Source organism: Melanostigma gelatinosum (genome assembly GCF_949748355.1).
Source record: "Melanostigma gelatinosum genome assembly, chromosome: 13".
Taxonomy (NCBI): Eukaryota; Metazoa; Chordata; class Actinopteri; order Perciformes; family Zoarcidae; genus Melanostigma; species Melanostigma gelatinosum.
In genome coordinates this window covers 3,834,043-3,850,689 of record NC_136646.1, presented here as the reverse complement: position 1 = coordinate 3,850,689, position 16,647 = coordinate 3,834,043, and the positions used below count along the sequence as shown (strand labels likewise).

Sequence of the window (16,647 nt, the reverse complement as noted above, 5' to 3'; positions counted from 1 at the left end):
CATACAAATCCATTTTTGTTGTGTCTGGGAAATCGTCTGTCAGACAGATTGATGAATGAAAATAATAAAACATGAATGTACAGGCAAATGGACTTATATTGTGGACAACATATGATGTCAAAACAGTTCATTTATTCCAGCAAAAAACATGAGCCATGAATACAGAAGAAAGAGCTACATAGATGTACAACAATACAGACTACACATCTGATGATGAACAGAGAGGAAGAATGTGATGATGGAACCAAAGATAAAGGGAGAGAAGAAAGAAGGAATGACAGAAATGAATCAAATAAACCCCAAAACATGAACGACTGAAGCCAAATGATTCTGTACAAAGTCTCACCTGTGGGGCTCTCTAGTCCACCAGCTGCTGTGTTTCCTCCTCCCACAGTGGTGGCGGTAGCAGGGACAGTGGTTGTACTGGTTTTAGGACCAATGTACTTCTTACAGCCGCTGTACTCAGTGCTGCTCTCATCATCCAGCACTGTGGTGGCTCCTGATTGGATCCCAGAGTCTGAGGCGTAGTAGGTCTGCTGCCATTCTGCCACCTTCACCACGCTGTCCGCCTCACTCACTGCAGGCACAGTACAGAATGAACGACTCCATAACAATACAACACAGGCAATCCATATGACCGAAATGATACATAAAAGCAGTAAAAGTAACAGTCAAAACACACTTTTTTTTTGCTCGTTGTTTGTTTTTGTATTTTACTTTTGATTAGAAATATTACGCTTGTAGCTACCTGGTCAGCGTTTAAATACAATAGCCTCAAGGCTGAACACCTCCTGTTTCAAGTATAGTGAGGACAGCACTAAAGTTGAGCAGCCTTCTACATTGCTTTTGTATTTTTCTAATGTTTGTCAGGGTACTAGGACATTCAGTAATAATATTATGAGGAGTAAAAACCAGTAAAAACCAGATGTGTCTGTAAAATAGCGATATCGACTTAAACTACACAGAAATGACAAACTGTCAGAAAACTGGCAAATGAGTGTTAAAGAAACCACATGGTGTCTGTAGTGTCATGAGGATTTCTACTTTCAAACTCCTTATTGTTTGTCAGAGTTGTGTGAGGATCAATCAGGTGCCGCAGCATCAACACCCTCAGTCAGCCTAAAGATGGGCCGCTGCATCATCATCATCACCTTCACTTAACACAGTGAGCCGTTTGGGAGGAAATGAACATTGGACGTTTTAAATTTGTGACTGTGTTTGTGTGCTGGAGATGTATACAGCAGATATCAGCAGACAGAAAAGAGCTGGCTGCCGTGGTGACAGAGCACTTACTTTGTATGGACATCATCTCCACCCACTGGTACCACTGCCTTCACTGACCTCTGACCTGCAGAGCAAGAGGGGGCACATTAGGTTGGCAAACAGGATTGCTCAGAAGATTCAACTAATCCTCTCTGGAGGATTAATGCTTTAATCACCATATTCTGCAAAGCATGTTAAGGAATTAGTTCATCTCACATTCCTCCGAAATACACCACTGCACAGTTCATCAGAGGGGTCAGTCAGAGGAATATTTGCTTTTGCATGGATCAAACTTATGAGCGTTCAGTCACAGCATATCAGTTACTGAATACCATTTTCGTTAGTAGGTTGTAAACACCCTCTCTGCATTTATTGCTGTTGTGATAAGAAAGCATTTCTTTCCATAAAGCCAAAAACTGCCTGGGGAGCAGCAGCAAGATAAACAAATGTCAATGTTGTGAAGCATATAAAACTCCAGAGAGCACCTTTATCTACTCCCAGAGGCCATGGCTGGTGAAAGGTCACATTGTCTCATCTTCCCTGCCAGGAGCCCTTCACAGACCCAACTGCCTGCTGGGAATTCACACTAACGCTCAGATACAGATGAAGTGTTTGTGCTTATGAGAATGCACATGAGATATTGCTACACTCAAGTACATCACATCCACCACTCAAGCTGGATTTAATGACACTTCATTGTGACCTACAGATCAAGATGGGTTGGTCGACCGACATGTTACCAGGACAAGCCAGGGTCATGGTCTCCCTGATGACGCCAGCTTGTCTGCTGTTGACACGTGACATTATATTGAACTGAATACAAACCATTGTATTAGGATACGTTGCAACCACACACAGCGGGCAGTGCGCCCACCTCCCAAACCCAGGGAGAAATCACACCCGATAAGTGAGGACAATACTTGTGAGGACAGTACTTCCTGTCCAGGCAAGAAGGAGGCAGAGACAAACAACAGGTTAGTTTGTGAATCATTGAATTGGTCTACTCATTCACAGAGCTGATTTTACTTCAGATTAAATACTGCATCTGATTACATTTTAGGACATAGACTGTTCAAGAACTGTTTCGAGAAAACTGCCAATGATGAGACAGTGTACATTCATGGTAATACTTTGTAGCTATTATGATACAGTTGGCGATGACAGCAGTGCTGTTGGCATAGTTTGAGTTGTGATATTGGACTGGTTTGTCTCATAACTTGTAAATGGACGAGTGCTTTCTAGTCTTCTATTCACTCAGAGCGCTTTAACACTACATGTCATTCACCCATTCACGCCCATCCATACACTGATGTCCTCGAGAGCAAGTTGGGGTTAAGCGTCTTGCCCAATTGGCATGGACCGGACACAGCCACCCACATAGACATGGCAACCCTGCTTCCTTTCATTCGGTGAACACAACACACAACTCCACATGGATGCTGATGTTGCTCTGTGTATGTTGGACATTCAAAATGATGTTCTCCAAATCCACTTTCAACCCATATTACGATAATACTTCAGAGCAAATATCCTGTTATGTGTATTTTATGTGTTTGCAACAAGTGACAATGTACAGGAAGTGCAAGTTTTAGCACCACTGTAGGCCATCTAGACAGCCAATATGTGTGTGTGTGAGATTTAACCCCCCCTCAGCATTCCACCCGTGGACAGCGTAAAGTGTGTGTGTTTGCTCGGTAGCTTTAATGTGTCTTTATACCTCCCCAGTGTCGTGGATGTACCTTATCTAAAAACATAAAAACATAAAATCAATACTCTCAATTATAACACATGCTGTGCCTGTGGGACACAGTAGCAGCTGCCTTCAACAGTATAAATACAGCTGATTACATTAACACTGACCTCTTTTGTCTGAAGGCTGTTGGTTAATCAATAGAAGTAGGCTGCAGAAAGCAAGCTACCCATTAGCAACGATGATGACAGCAGCTGTTTTGATGACGACTGATATAAAATGAACCTACACCAGGCAGAAAGGTTGAGTCCAACTACCTCGACATATTTTCATTCTAGCTAGTTCCTGAAGATTTCTGAATCAGTTTTCTCTCGAATTGGGAATACCTAATCTCCTTTGGACAGCAAGAAGTACATCCTCACGGTCGTATCAGATTACATCCATGTCTCACCAACATGTCTTCACTTCATTTTCCATGGAATTGTCATAATTGGAAAATAATCATCATCATTATCATGTTTATGCTGCTGTTACGTTGATTAACTTGAGTACACCGTGATGTTTTATTGTGTTTTATGGTTTGATATTCAATCAAGCAAAGGGAGTGCTTAATGCCAAAAGGCACGGTCATTCATGACATGCTCAGAAGTTTTCCAGCACGGATCATGAAGTCCTTAAGAAAGATCACACCGGCCTCATTCAAGCAAAGCTCCCTGGTCATTACTGACCTCATCACAAACCACAATAAGCATGCTCAGTTGGCATAACGGCCTCTCTTTCATGTGGTGCCGGTGTATTCTCACAACTCGTGTCCATCGGTCAGCTTTTGAAGGATATCACGGTCGGTAGATCTCAGCCTCTGGTCTCCCTCTGCTGTGTGAGATATCTGACCGCAGAAGCTCTCATGTCTGGGGTCAGCATCAGAAACACAAACGCCTCACTCTCATGCCTAAATCAGTCCTCAGCATTCCTTAATGTGAGCATTCCTCTTCATGATTCATGCGATAGCATCACGCAGTCAGCTGCCACACAAGTCACCATCGCAACCTTTCACTCCGTAAAGGTGCCTCGCTCACATTCTGTAGACATGTGTTGGAGTTTTTTAAATAGTCATAATTACCATATGCAATATTGAGTTATGGTCAAAAATGTGTCTTGTGAGGTTACAATAACATTGACCTTTGACCTCCAAAATCTAAGTGTTGAGTCCAAGGGGATGTTTGTGCCAAATTTGAAGAAATTCCCTCCAGGATTTCCTGAAATATCGCCTTCACGAGAATGCGACTTACCGACGGACAGACAACCGAGGCATAAATAAAAAGAGTTTCCAGAGAAAGTGTCCCTGGACCTCACTTTCACAAATATAAGCTGTTTTTTCCGACTTGCATTCACAAAACCTTTGATGTTTCTTCCAAGCACATTCCTCTTCACCCAATTTAAACAGCCAACCTTCCATAGCAGACATCTGCATGGCTTTCTGCGCAGTCAGTGTGGTGTAAATAGCTCTGTGCCTCCATATGTTTGTTGGAGTCCCTGCCTAATTATAACTGAACAGACTCTGTAGGATACATGTGGAGTTAAAATGTCATGGAAAGTTTTGTCGCTGGATGTTTGGAGCGTTTCCCCAATGGTGTTTAAACTCAGCAAAGCAGAGAACATGGAGGAGAGAGGAAATTTGAGCTGAAGAAAATGAGAATATATGAAGAGAAAGGTGAAAGAAAAGTGAGCTGAATGAACAACAACTGAGCTGATGATGAAGTGAAAGAAGATGAAGAAAGAGGGAGTCAATGGGAAGAGTCAGAGAGGATGACAGGAGTGATGGGAATAAAAATGTGTATGTATGTGGTGTGTATGTGTGTAGGAAGAGACTCAAAGGAAAAGACATCCATACATATGCTCATGTGATTATACTAAAAAGGTTCACGCGTGGGTATGTGCATCTATGTGTTATTAGTACAACTCAGCTACGCAGACGAATATGGATCGTGGAAAGCTCCACACAGTTAATGTGGAGCAAGGGTGGGCAATTCATTGTCCCAAAGGGCCACATGAGAAACTAGGCCTGTTGTGGAGGGCCGGACCAAAAGGCTGAACTCAATTCTCCTCAATATGAGTTTTATCTCTTTATGAAAAGCTGTAAATTGTATGGTTTTAATTTGCTGCTACTGGTCAGAGTAAACATTAGAATCAGGCATAGTAAAAACGTCTACCTTATATCACTATTTAATCAACATTCACAAAAACGATTTTGAAAAAGAGCATGTTTTTGCAGTATTTCTAATGCTGTTTACACCAAATGCGGCGTGAATTATTCGCGCGAATAGATTACATACAAAGTCTATGCACAGACGCGATGAGACTGGCGCGGCGCGAATTTGCGATGGCACGATTGACGCGAATTCGTGTCAACCGGCAAATCGCCCCAAACGCGTCCTGCCTTCAGGAAATAAATACTGTAGACGTCTGTGTTCACCCAGAGCTCTACGATACCTCATATCCATAGAGACCGGACCAAACTATGTGTATACATGTGTGTGTGTAAACCATATGGTACTGTTAGATCCTGGGATACTTCTGGCCCGATACGGGGGTACTTACTGACTCAGCTCTCTATTAAAAGATTGTCGAGCTGGTGTTCTGGCGAGGGAACTCGCCTGGCTCCGCTAACTGCCGTTACTCCCAACGTCTACCCTGCTTCCTCCAGTCTGAGCACGCTCGGCCGAGAGACCAGTCCTGACCCCGGGCGCTCCCACCAGTCGCGTCGGTTATGGCAGCTTCCCTCTTATGGATCCGTGCTCTTGGTAAATGCCAGGTTAGGTTTTAACGGCTAGGATTACTTCTTTCTAAAACCGTAAGGGGTTGTTAAGTGGATTCAGTCTCTAGGATAACCTTTCAGAACTCAGTTGTTAGACATACAATGGCTTTAACTTTTTACTGCCACGAGGAACTTTTTACTACTTGAGCAAATGAATGCACTTGAGAAATTTACTTTAAATGCAGATTAGATATTTATTGCAGGTTATATTTAGTTAGTTTGCAAGGGTTAAGGTACAGCTCACATAAAATGTCACTACATTTGATTCGTTACGTTAATTTTCTTCTTCGATTACACTCATTAGTTTTAGATGCCGAGAAGGCTCGGTTGGAGCTGGATGTTCAATGGTGCGATGAAAAGGTTCTTTTGGAGTTGTTAGGAGCGAAGGTCCGGCCGGACCCTCAGTCCTCCTGCTCTCGCAGCGAAGTCCGTTCAACAGTCCTCAAAACTCAGTACAAAGTCTTTCTAGGGCTGCTGCGTCTTCTCCGTTGTCCAGTTGTTAAGTATCGAGCAGTGGGGAGAGGAAAACCTCCGTCTTTAAATCTTATTGTCCACGAACAGCGGTCTTCTTTCCGTGAACAGAGACGAAGTCCTCAATACATCAGTTACGATCATCCGTATCTCCTCATCGGTGCACTTGGACGGCACCCGTGTTGAAATCCCAGTTTGCCGTTTGCAAGTCACTTCTTTTATAACACTTTTGGGCTGTCAGCCCCCTCCTGTTCAATACATGATCTCATCCCCCCACCCTCTGGAGAGGGCGTTGGGTTCAAACATGTCCGGACATGTCCAGGCTTCATCCTGTATCATGCCTCTATGACTCATCTCTTGCAACAGTCTTCTCCTAACCCCACCCATAGCATCTGTTTCCTATTTTCTGCCAAGTCATCCTGACAAACACTTTTATCGCAGCTCCGGTTACACAGGACATTTGTTAAACACTTATTACAATTGTTAAATCACTCTATGCATTAAACATTCGTTACATAATTCATACACTTTATCTTTTGATTACATTTTATTCTGAGTATATGCTTCGTGCTTTTATATCCTGACTCTCCCTTGAATGTGCCAACAGCCAACATGTTACAGAGGCAGCTCTGTGGGCTCAACTCTTCTTGACAGTACAAACAATGAATAGACGCTGCCGTATTTACGTCTACATGACATTATTCTGAGTGTTGGTGGAGCTGCTACGATGTTAGCATACCCTAGCACCGATCCATCCGAGCGCCATTGAGAAGACAAGTACAAATCGGCATCATTATGTAGTTATTTCGGAGTCCCTTTTTGTGGGTTTATTTCCGTTAAATCACAGCCAAATCAGTTCATTTTGTGTTCATACAGCTGTAGTAAACAGCGACGTGTGGCTTGCTAGACACAGTGAATACAGCTCGATAAAATCCATGGAGCTCCTCTGGACAATGTTATGAACCAGACATGACGGCGTTTAGTTTCCCGGGATATCTATGACTTCCACAACACATACTAAGCAGAAATAGAGGTTAGTTTACCATGGTTAATGGCGGACAGATGAACAGCTTTCATCACGGAGAATGTTTGTTCACATATGGAGGTCGATCCAAAGTGAATCTACATCTTCTGAGCAGATCTGCTCGTTTGTGGAAAGTTCTCCTCTTCGTGAGAAAAATAGAATAAAAATCCAGCAGTTATACTGAGCTCTGCCAGAAGTGTATCAGACTGCAGGTCAATGAGTTCAAGCTGAACATCACTGTGAAGGGAGAAGAATCCATTTCACTCTTAACTGTTTTTAAGTCTTCAAAGCGCCTTAAAAACTCTCCATTCAGTGACCCTCACATGGATGAGTACCTGCAGAAGTGATCAGCTGATGGTGTGGCTTCTCTTAGATGTGGGTGTGAGTGTTACCCTCCATCTGGTTTGAAAGAAACTGCAACTTTCTCATGAAAGCCTTCACCAGGCTGTACCTTTCATGTACAAAGAGGCCCTTGCCTTGCAGTGTGGTACTTAGGTCATTCACAAGTGCAGTCACATCAACAGCAAATACAAGTAAACGATGGCGGCGCGTGTAGCCGCAGCGACCCCTCTCTGTCCCGACCATGTGGTGTTTTGTGTCACTTTATATGTTTATGTTGGACTAGAGAGAAACGTCTTTTCAACTCCCCTGTATGTTCAGTACATTGTGGAATTGACAATAAAGCAAACTTTGAACTTTTGAACTTTGAACAAGATTGGCCATCCAGTCTGCATCTGAGAGCTCTTGGACGTCCTTGCCTTTCTTCTCACAAAACTCAGCTCCCAGGTCCCGTACTCTTTGAAGCACTTTGCTCAGGCTGAGCCATCTGACATCTTTGTGGTAGCCTATGTCACCATGTTCAGTCTTGTGCTTCTCCAAAAGTTCAACGAACTGTCTGTGATTCAATGCTCTTTTGAATGCTCTTTTTTGAGTAACATGGTTCATTTTTAGCACAACATTCCTAATGAATAATACAATGTTCTGGGTTCATTTCACTCACTTTATCTTTCATCTGCTTAGAAATATGGCATTTTTCTCTGTCATGTTTAAGTAAGTAAGTAAATGTATTTATATTAGTCACAAAGTGCTTAACATGAGCAGAGTTACAAACATAAAAAGCACAATGTGACCATATAAGGGCCAATAATCTACATTAAAATGCACAAAAACAGAAAGTAAAAACGTAAAACATGGTTTAAATGCAGGCCTAGGACATGAGTTGTTACCCAAACACCAGTCTAAACAGCTGTGTCTTGAGCTGATTTTTGAATGAGTTCACAGACAGCAAAACGTAAGGGTGCAGGCAGAGCATTCCACAGCTTTGGTGCTACTGCCTCACGGGTCTTAAAGCGAGTCCATGGGACGAACAGATAATTAACATGTTTGACTTGAGAGCGCGGGCGGGTGAATAAGGGTGAAGTAGTTCAGTCACATATGTAGGAGTCTGACCGTGTAGTGCTCTGTAAGTGAGGGTGAGAATTTAATTAAAGTGGATCCTAAACGCTACAGGGAGCCATTTGGATTTGGACAACCATCGATTGTAACACTTGCCAGTTTGTCCCATTTCAGTCCCAGCTTGTCAAAGAAAGCATTTACCTCCTTCAACAAATCACTCCCCATCGTTCTTTCTTTCGTTGACTGCATTGCTGCCAGCTCCTCCGTAATCTCAAAGTCTTTCATTATCCCACGTACAAAGATGAGCAACTGTGTCGCGGATTTCACAGCTCTCGTCTAGAGCCAAGGAGAAAAAGTCAAATTTGTCTGTTTGCTGCTCTTAGTTTTACGGGGTCGGGAAAAACCTCCTCTGTGAACGATTAAAGCTTTGGGAGCAAGGCCACAGTGGATGACATCTTGCCAGCGGCTCCTGCTGGTAGACGTTCCCGCTTAAGAGGCTGCAAGCAGGTGCAGGTCTTTCTGCCTGCATTGCAAGGTCTCTCAGATCTGCCGCCATTTTTATGATGCCTGGCATGTCCTGAAAAAGTGCCTTAGTGGTGGGAAAATGATAAGGAGAAAGAGAAAGGCACCACTGAGATGGTTCCGCAATCCATAGATTCTGCAACGGAAGTTAAATTTTTCACCCGAAAAGAAGGAAGTAGAAATGTCTGAATATCTTCAGTTTTTACCACTTACATTTGTGTCTTGGCCATAGTGGCAGCCGACTAATTAGAGTTGCCCAGAAGTCCTTCATCCTTACCACAACACCAAACACTCTTTGGGTGATCCTCAAGTATTGCAAGGCAAAATGGAAAATATAATACTTCCAGTATGTTGTGAGTCTTCCCTGGGTTTTCCCTCCAGTTGGACATACCTTGAAAACCTCCGGGGGAAATGAGTCAAGGAGGCATCAAAACCCCACAGCACCTCAACTGGTTCCTTTCAAGGCAACGGAGCAGCGGTTCTACTCAAAGCTTCGGACAAACATCTGCATCCCTCACAATGTCCCCAAGGTTGAGCCAGATCTCCTACGAAGGAAGCTTGTTTCCAAAACCTCAGTTGTTCTGCAACTACCGAGAAATCATTGACCATGTCGGTTGGCCCTTTGCTCTGACACTTTGGACCACACAGAAATTAAGTGAAGTTTTGGATGGAACATTTTTGAAACTCAAACTACAACTAAACATGTTGCCTTTGAACTAATGAGGTGATCGCTTCATCTATGCAGAACGTGATGTAGAGTCACACTCTTAATATTGATACTCTAAACAAGACATATCTTGATAGAACTGATACTTTGGCATCTTTCTACCAATCTCTATCAGCAAGTACCTTCCAAACCCTCCAAGGCAAGCCGGTTGTCACTCAAAGTCACATTGCCTTTGAGTTGGTAAAGCTCATCCATTGCTCCCCAGTCAGCTGCAAACCAGCAAGTGCACGCTGGAAGTCGCTGGTTGATAAATCCAACTGTGTCATCAAGAGGTCACAGAAAGATTCTCTACTCCTTGGCTGAGCCTCGGGACTAAAATTACAAAATGTCACAATCTCTCTCTGTCCCTCCTCTGCAGCTGCATTCCGTATTCTCCAGGCTCCTCCACTGCTATTTGCCACCCATCCACCAGAAGCCCATAGACTCCGCTCCCCATCACCTGAGTGACACGCTCATCTACACACCTTTTCCCACTTCCCTCATCTGCTCTGTAGTCACTTGAACTTTCTCACCCACCCCATCTCATTCCCTCATCAGCCACTCTGTTCATTTTACCAGACCACTTCCATTCATCCATTCATCCCCTGCCAAACCGTCAAATTTGTTTTTCTTTGTTGTTTCTTGGCATTTGCTTTTGAACTGATTCCTGGAACCTGTATCTGCATGTCCGACCTTCTGCCTAATGTTAGACTTCTGGATTTCAGGCCTTCCCCTTTGGATTTGTTTACCTGATGGACTGCCTTCCTCGTTTCCCAGCTTGTCATGATCATAGACCAGTGGTTCCGAAACACTTTCTTCAGTTCCCCCGGTTACAGCTGTAAGCTTGCTTTCATCTACCACCAGTTTGTTAACAATTCAAGATGATTTCTCTCACTTTCTCTCTTTGCCCACAAAGCAGCTAATCACAAAACAGTGTGTTCTTTATTTAGCCCAATCGGGTGCTCTTTTCATCCAACTCCTGATGTGAATTCGCTACCCTACCGCCTCCAGCATCAGACTCCCATCAAAAGATACTGCAGGTATGTGTAAATGTCTGTTCAAAATGGATTCATTTACACAGGCCTTTGAAGCTTCAGTCACTTTTTTTTAGATAAATTGGAGTGCTTTAAAATAAAAAATATGCAAGTCAGGCCATATGTGACCATTTTTAAAGAGTCTTGTTTTAATGTTAATAAGGAATTATATGGGAAGTTACCTTAAGTCGTCATGTTTTCGAGATCTCTCAAAAATGTGTGAGTACATAGTTATACTGATATGCCGATGAGTGGAGCGAATACAACCGAGAGCAGAGCAATGTTGCATCATTGTGTGATACGAACACGATGACTCTTACCCACTTGAGATCTGAATAACCAGCGCTCGGTAGATTGATGTCTTCTTTCAGACAGGGGCAATTTATTTCAGCCAGCAATTGACAAAGTTTATTTCCTCTCTTCTTTCTTCAAGGTCAAAATATCCCTCTGTTCTGTTCTGCCTCTCATAAGACCCACAGGAGCACACACACACACACACACACACACATACACACACACACTCAGCAGAGTCCAATTTGATCGGACAAGAGGGAAGCCAACAGAGAGGAGGAGGAAAAGCAGACAGTGAGAGATTTGACTTGTCACTTGTCATTGACCCTGTCAGCTCTATCGTGACGAGCCATTACACCTATTGTTTGTTTGTGTGAGTCATCTGCACAGGCTTCAAAGTCAAATGGCAGTCACACACACACACAGCCAGTGTTGCAGTATTTCACTTGGCTGTGTACAGTCCTCACTGTGTTTGTGTGTTTATGTGTGTTTTGTTTCGTAATGTGCAGCATTTGTGACGTTCTGTTTCCATGCAAATGTGCTCAGGTGTGTGTGTGTGTGTGTGTGTGTGTGCTGGTGAGACGGCTGTCATCATACTGCAGTGAATCAGACGACATTGTAAGCCCCACTGAGAGCAATGCATTTACACACCTGCAAGCAAAGACACACTTACACAAAACACTTTTAGGACGATATTATATACTATAATTCTATATAATTCTGAAGCCGCTGCTTTGCTAACGTGCTGCTCATACAACGTCTCCTGTGTTAAAAAGGAACTTGTGCAAAAGTTAAAACACCTACAAAGCTTCTTTATAACAATATATGCTGCACATATCTTTATTTATTATTCATCTTCTGCTGTTCAACGTCTAATGTGCTGTTAGTCACTTTAAACGCCCTCCTGGATGTGATAAATGAACCATGCTTCACGCATTATAAGTGGAGCGGCTTGAAGTCTGAAATGTGTCAACAAGTGCCTTGAAACATGGCAGACCCATTCATGTCCCCCTCAGGATGGATTGTGATACATTTCAAACTATCAATTTATGACCAAATACCTCGACACTAATGGGATGTAAGGCGTCCTAAAACACTTCATTTAGCCTCAAAAACAAGCAGCGATGAATACAGGCTAGTCACTCGAAGTCGTCGTATAAGACATGTCGCGCTATCTTGCAAAGAACTAAATAAAACTCACCAAGCTGCCTGACTGTGGCTGAGTGGTGGAGAGGTACAGCACAAACTGGTACAGGCTATAAAAGGTGCTTCAACCAGAAGAGGTCCTTAAGCATGCAGCCATGGGTTCTCATACGACTGGGTTCTCACTCACTCACTCACAAAAGTAAACACGACCCATGCAACCAAGCAATAATGGAAATAATTTTTAAAAATTGTTCTAAAGGACCAGAATACTTTGTTTGGTTTCCAGACACTTACAAAATGTAAGGCTGAGTTTTATTTAAGTTTAACAATCACATGAAACAATTTAAATTAAATGAAACAGTCACAGTGCTACAAGAACTAATTCTAACACTGTCATAAGTTTTCCTCTTTTTCAGCGTTCACTGATTTGCTATGAAGTATAAAGTCCAGGCTCTCTTCTCATAATCTCCCTTTTCCTTCTCTCTGCTCTGCTGTTTTCCTGTGAGTGCAGCTCTCTCAGTCAGCTCCATCTTTCCTCTGATAGCAAAAGCGTCTTCTATTCCCCACCTCTGAGGGGTAAGACAGTAGAAGGCTCTTCTTGTCCTCTATTCTTCGGGGGTAAGACCCCTAAGGGTCTATTCACGAAGTCTATCCCATTCTCTAGTTGGGAAAAAAGCCCCCCTCTGTTCTTCTGCTGCTTTTATCCTGGTGTCATGCTGGTAACCTCACACGAGTCCTCCTCTTCCTCGGGCTGAAACAGAATGTAACTGGTTTGATCCTGTACAGATGAGGAAGGATTGTATAGGTTTTGAGTGATTATTTTACAGAAGGCATCTATGACGTTTATATGGTTAATCACATCTATCATACAATAAAACAATGTATATGTTTAATGGTGATACTTTGAAATCAAAAAGATTTACAGGTTATAATAGTCATACTTTACCTTTCTACGATCTTTCAACAGTTGGTTTGTATGATGTCACTAATAGCTTCATTAATGGTTATCATAGAGTTGAATAATGCTTTGAATGGTAGTTATAAGCCATTCATATCAGCAGCTTTTCTGTTTCTACAGTAATCTGTGAAGTCTGCAGCTGTAAAGAACAACGTACTGTTTAATGTCTTCTAGTTATTGATGGTGAGATGAAAGCTTTATTTCTCTGGGGACGTGTGGTAACGTCAGCTGTGCTGCTCATTGATTTGAATCCTTTTCAGAGCATGTACGTGGGTCATGTTCCCCCCCCCCCCGCTCATTAATAACAACAGCTGCAATTATCTGCTGTTTTTCTGAACTGGCCTGTGATTTACATCCCGTCCAGAGCGACCTCCTTATATCTTAAAGTAGATCTCTGAGTTTCTGTTACATGGGAAGAGCTGCTGGTCATTCTACTTTATGTATTTTGAATCAGCTCAGTGATAAATATGACTCCTGTATGAAAATAGAGTCAAAAATGATTTTGCTTATAAATATGGGAGCATGTTAACACTGACATGTTTGTGAACCAATTAGCCATCAGCAGAACAAGACCAAATGAAAGTTCAACACATGGCCTGTTGTAATGTCAGCTGATCTTCTCTTTGAGCCTCTTGTCTATGGCACATATGTATATGGTTCACATATTGCTAGCCAACGTATGCTGAATTAGCTGTGAGCAGTATATCTGTTTGTGATGTATTCACAGATATCTTTGATACTGAAGTAAACTTAAGTTTTGGGATGTTTATTTGCGATGGACATTGGAGATTATGATATCCTTGGAAAGTTTGGAGTCTGAGAAGGAGTATGATTTTTGACTGGCACACACACAGACACAGGCATCAATGTTGAAAGATGTCCGAAGGATGAGTCGCCCTGAGCAGTTAGGGCACCTGGCAGTGCCTCTTCAGCCACCGGTCCTCTGTACCCGGTCCATGAAAGGACTTGAACCTCTGGTTCTCAAGCCAAGTCCCAAACAACAATAGACGATGTCTATTACACACTATGTCCTGTGATGTCTCTTTGGTTCAACTACTGCCCAGAACCAGAAGTTAAATGACAGAAGAGCACAGTGAATATTTCATTCCTCACCTCCTCTGTAATGGTAATCTCATCCACATGAGGCCAAATACAAATGTTCTCATGGTGGGACGACAATGATCTATTTTATTCTATTGTAGTGTAAGTTGCATGTTAATAAATTGTAAGTGTCATATCAACTTATAAACCATTCTGACGGTGTTACTTTTTAAATCAAAGGCAGTACAGGAGCATGTTTCATCCATGACTAAAGAACTCATTAGAACTCAACAACATGCCGTTTTCAAACTGTCATGGCAACTTGCTAGTTTGGGAGATAAGAATGTGATGATGAGCCAAAAACGACAGCCTGGCCTGTATATTTGCTCAGCAACACTCTGGCAGGATGGAGTGTCTGAAGAGGATCAAACCTGTGACAGTTTCAGGTCGCGGGGCGGCGTTTCTCAGCACAAGGCCCGCCTCTTTCATTTCCATCAGGAGAGAAAATATTCATGCTGAGAGATCTTCCTCATTTGACTGACAGATGAAACAGTCTTCATCATGAATATGGCTGGAATATTAAGGGCAGCAAAATATCCGTCTGATTAAATGTCAGCAGGACATGGAGGTATGAAGCAGAAGGTACAAGAGAGGAACAGATCGAGAATTCGACAAGAGACATCCAGACAGAGAAGAGACTCAAAGGAAACATTGACAGAAGAAAATAAATGGGAAAAACATGAGAAATATAATGGAAGGATATTATGCTGCACACTTATTGTAAATTGCTTGGGATAAGCGTCTGCCACATGACTGTCATGTAAAGGATGAAAGAGACGAGCGAATTACTGAAGAAAAACTAAAAGATGGAAGCAGGGAAATCAAGTCAAAGGTACGGTGAAGAAAAGAAGACACTCCCATATAATTCCCTCTCCTTCCCCCATGATTCATTTCATCTGACTCACAGAGTGAACCAAACCTTAACCATAACCATAAAACTCCCGATCGTCAACCATTCGATCTACGGTGTCTGATTCAGCTGCCAATCTCACAGTTGAATAGATAGAACAAAGGTCCATACGTCAATACCAACACGGCTATTTGTAAATGAAAGAAAAGGCTTCCATTTATTAATCAGAGCGCTCACACATAGCATACGACATCAAATGGAATCAGCTGTCTGTAGCTCTGTCTCTCTCCGGCTGACTGTCCCTTCTCTTCCCTGTCCTCTCCTCCTGCCTCTGGAACGCTACAATGTGGAAAATGGGATTAGGATCAAAAAGCAGCAGGCTAAGAACCCATGTATCTACTGATTTCCACATCGTTTGAGTACCACACACACACACACACACACAACAAACAGCGCTGTCCATTATTCTCAAATGACAGCTAAGCGATTTAGTTGTTTTTACTGATGTTCTATAGATACATAGATGCATAAACCAAACAGATCAGACGCGTTTCGACGATCAGTCGCCAATAGATAAAAGTTAACCAAAGCAAACTCTGAGTGGAGGACACGCCTGGTGATACATTGCCAGAGCTGTACATTACTGCCCCAGGATTATAAGCAGTGCTGTCTGATAAGCCTTCACACTCATGGAGTCAGTACCTGTAGTAACAACCCAACATGGTGCTATTGTTGGTCTGCTCAGCCTTACAAGCTCCAGCAGAGATCTTTAAAGTCAAGACATAACCATGACTAAACCATGACTTGAAGGACATTTGTCTCCACTGGGACGCATTACTCACTACAGAGCAGTAAAGATGAGCATGAGGTGAAACCTCAAGTGCTACAAGATTCCTTTAATTCAAACAAAAGTGCAGCGATCAAGCTGAATCATGGAGTGTAAGAAAGGACAGAAGGAGGCGAGAAGGAGATGACGTAAGGAAAAGGGATGAAACAGAAGACGGGAGGATTGTAACAAGAGAAAGTGAGAAGTAGGTTGGAAGAAAACAATGAGGGCGAAGGGCAAATGAGGTCAGGGCTCCAGACTGCATATGTGACCATTTTTTGAATGGTGAGGAAAAATTGAAGTGGTCCCATTCATGCACGAATTACAGGCTGGCAGCCGGGCACAAGAGGCGGAGCCTAATGCGTGAAGACATCGACCTCAAAACGCCCCTATTCAGGGGGAGAGGGCCCATAAATGTAATTCTGAGGTACATCGACACTGCAAAGAAAGGCACCCACACACACACACACACACACACACACACACACTAAAAGTCTAATATTCAGTGAGTTAATTAGGAGTCTATTAAAACTCTCCATAAACACTAAGAAACTG

General features: G+C 42.7%; 1 protein-coding gene across 1 annotated transcript in view; it reads right to left on the bottom strand.

Annotated features, from left to right (window-relative positions):
* The window catches only part of LOC306787038 (junction plakoglobin-like), a 144,366-nt gene that overhangs the window by 61,837 nt on the left and 65,882 nt on the right, over positions 1-16,647 (bottom strand). The window contains exons 2-3 of the mRNA XM_079282038.1: positions 1,294-1,348; positions 347-577 (exon numbers count right to left, since the gene is read on the bottom strand). Coding sequence (XP_079138164.1) covers positions 347-577; positions 1,294-1,309 — 247 coding nt within the window. The 5' untranslated portion in view covers positions 1,310-1,348. The remainder of the gene's footprint in view (positions 1-346; positions 578-1,293; positions 1,349-16,647) is intronic.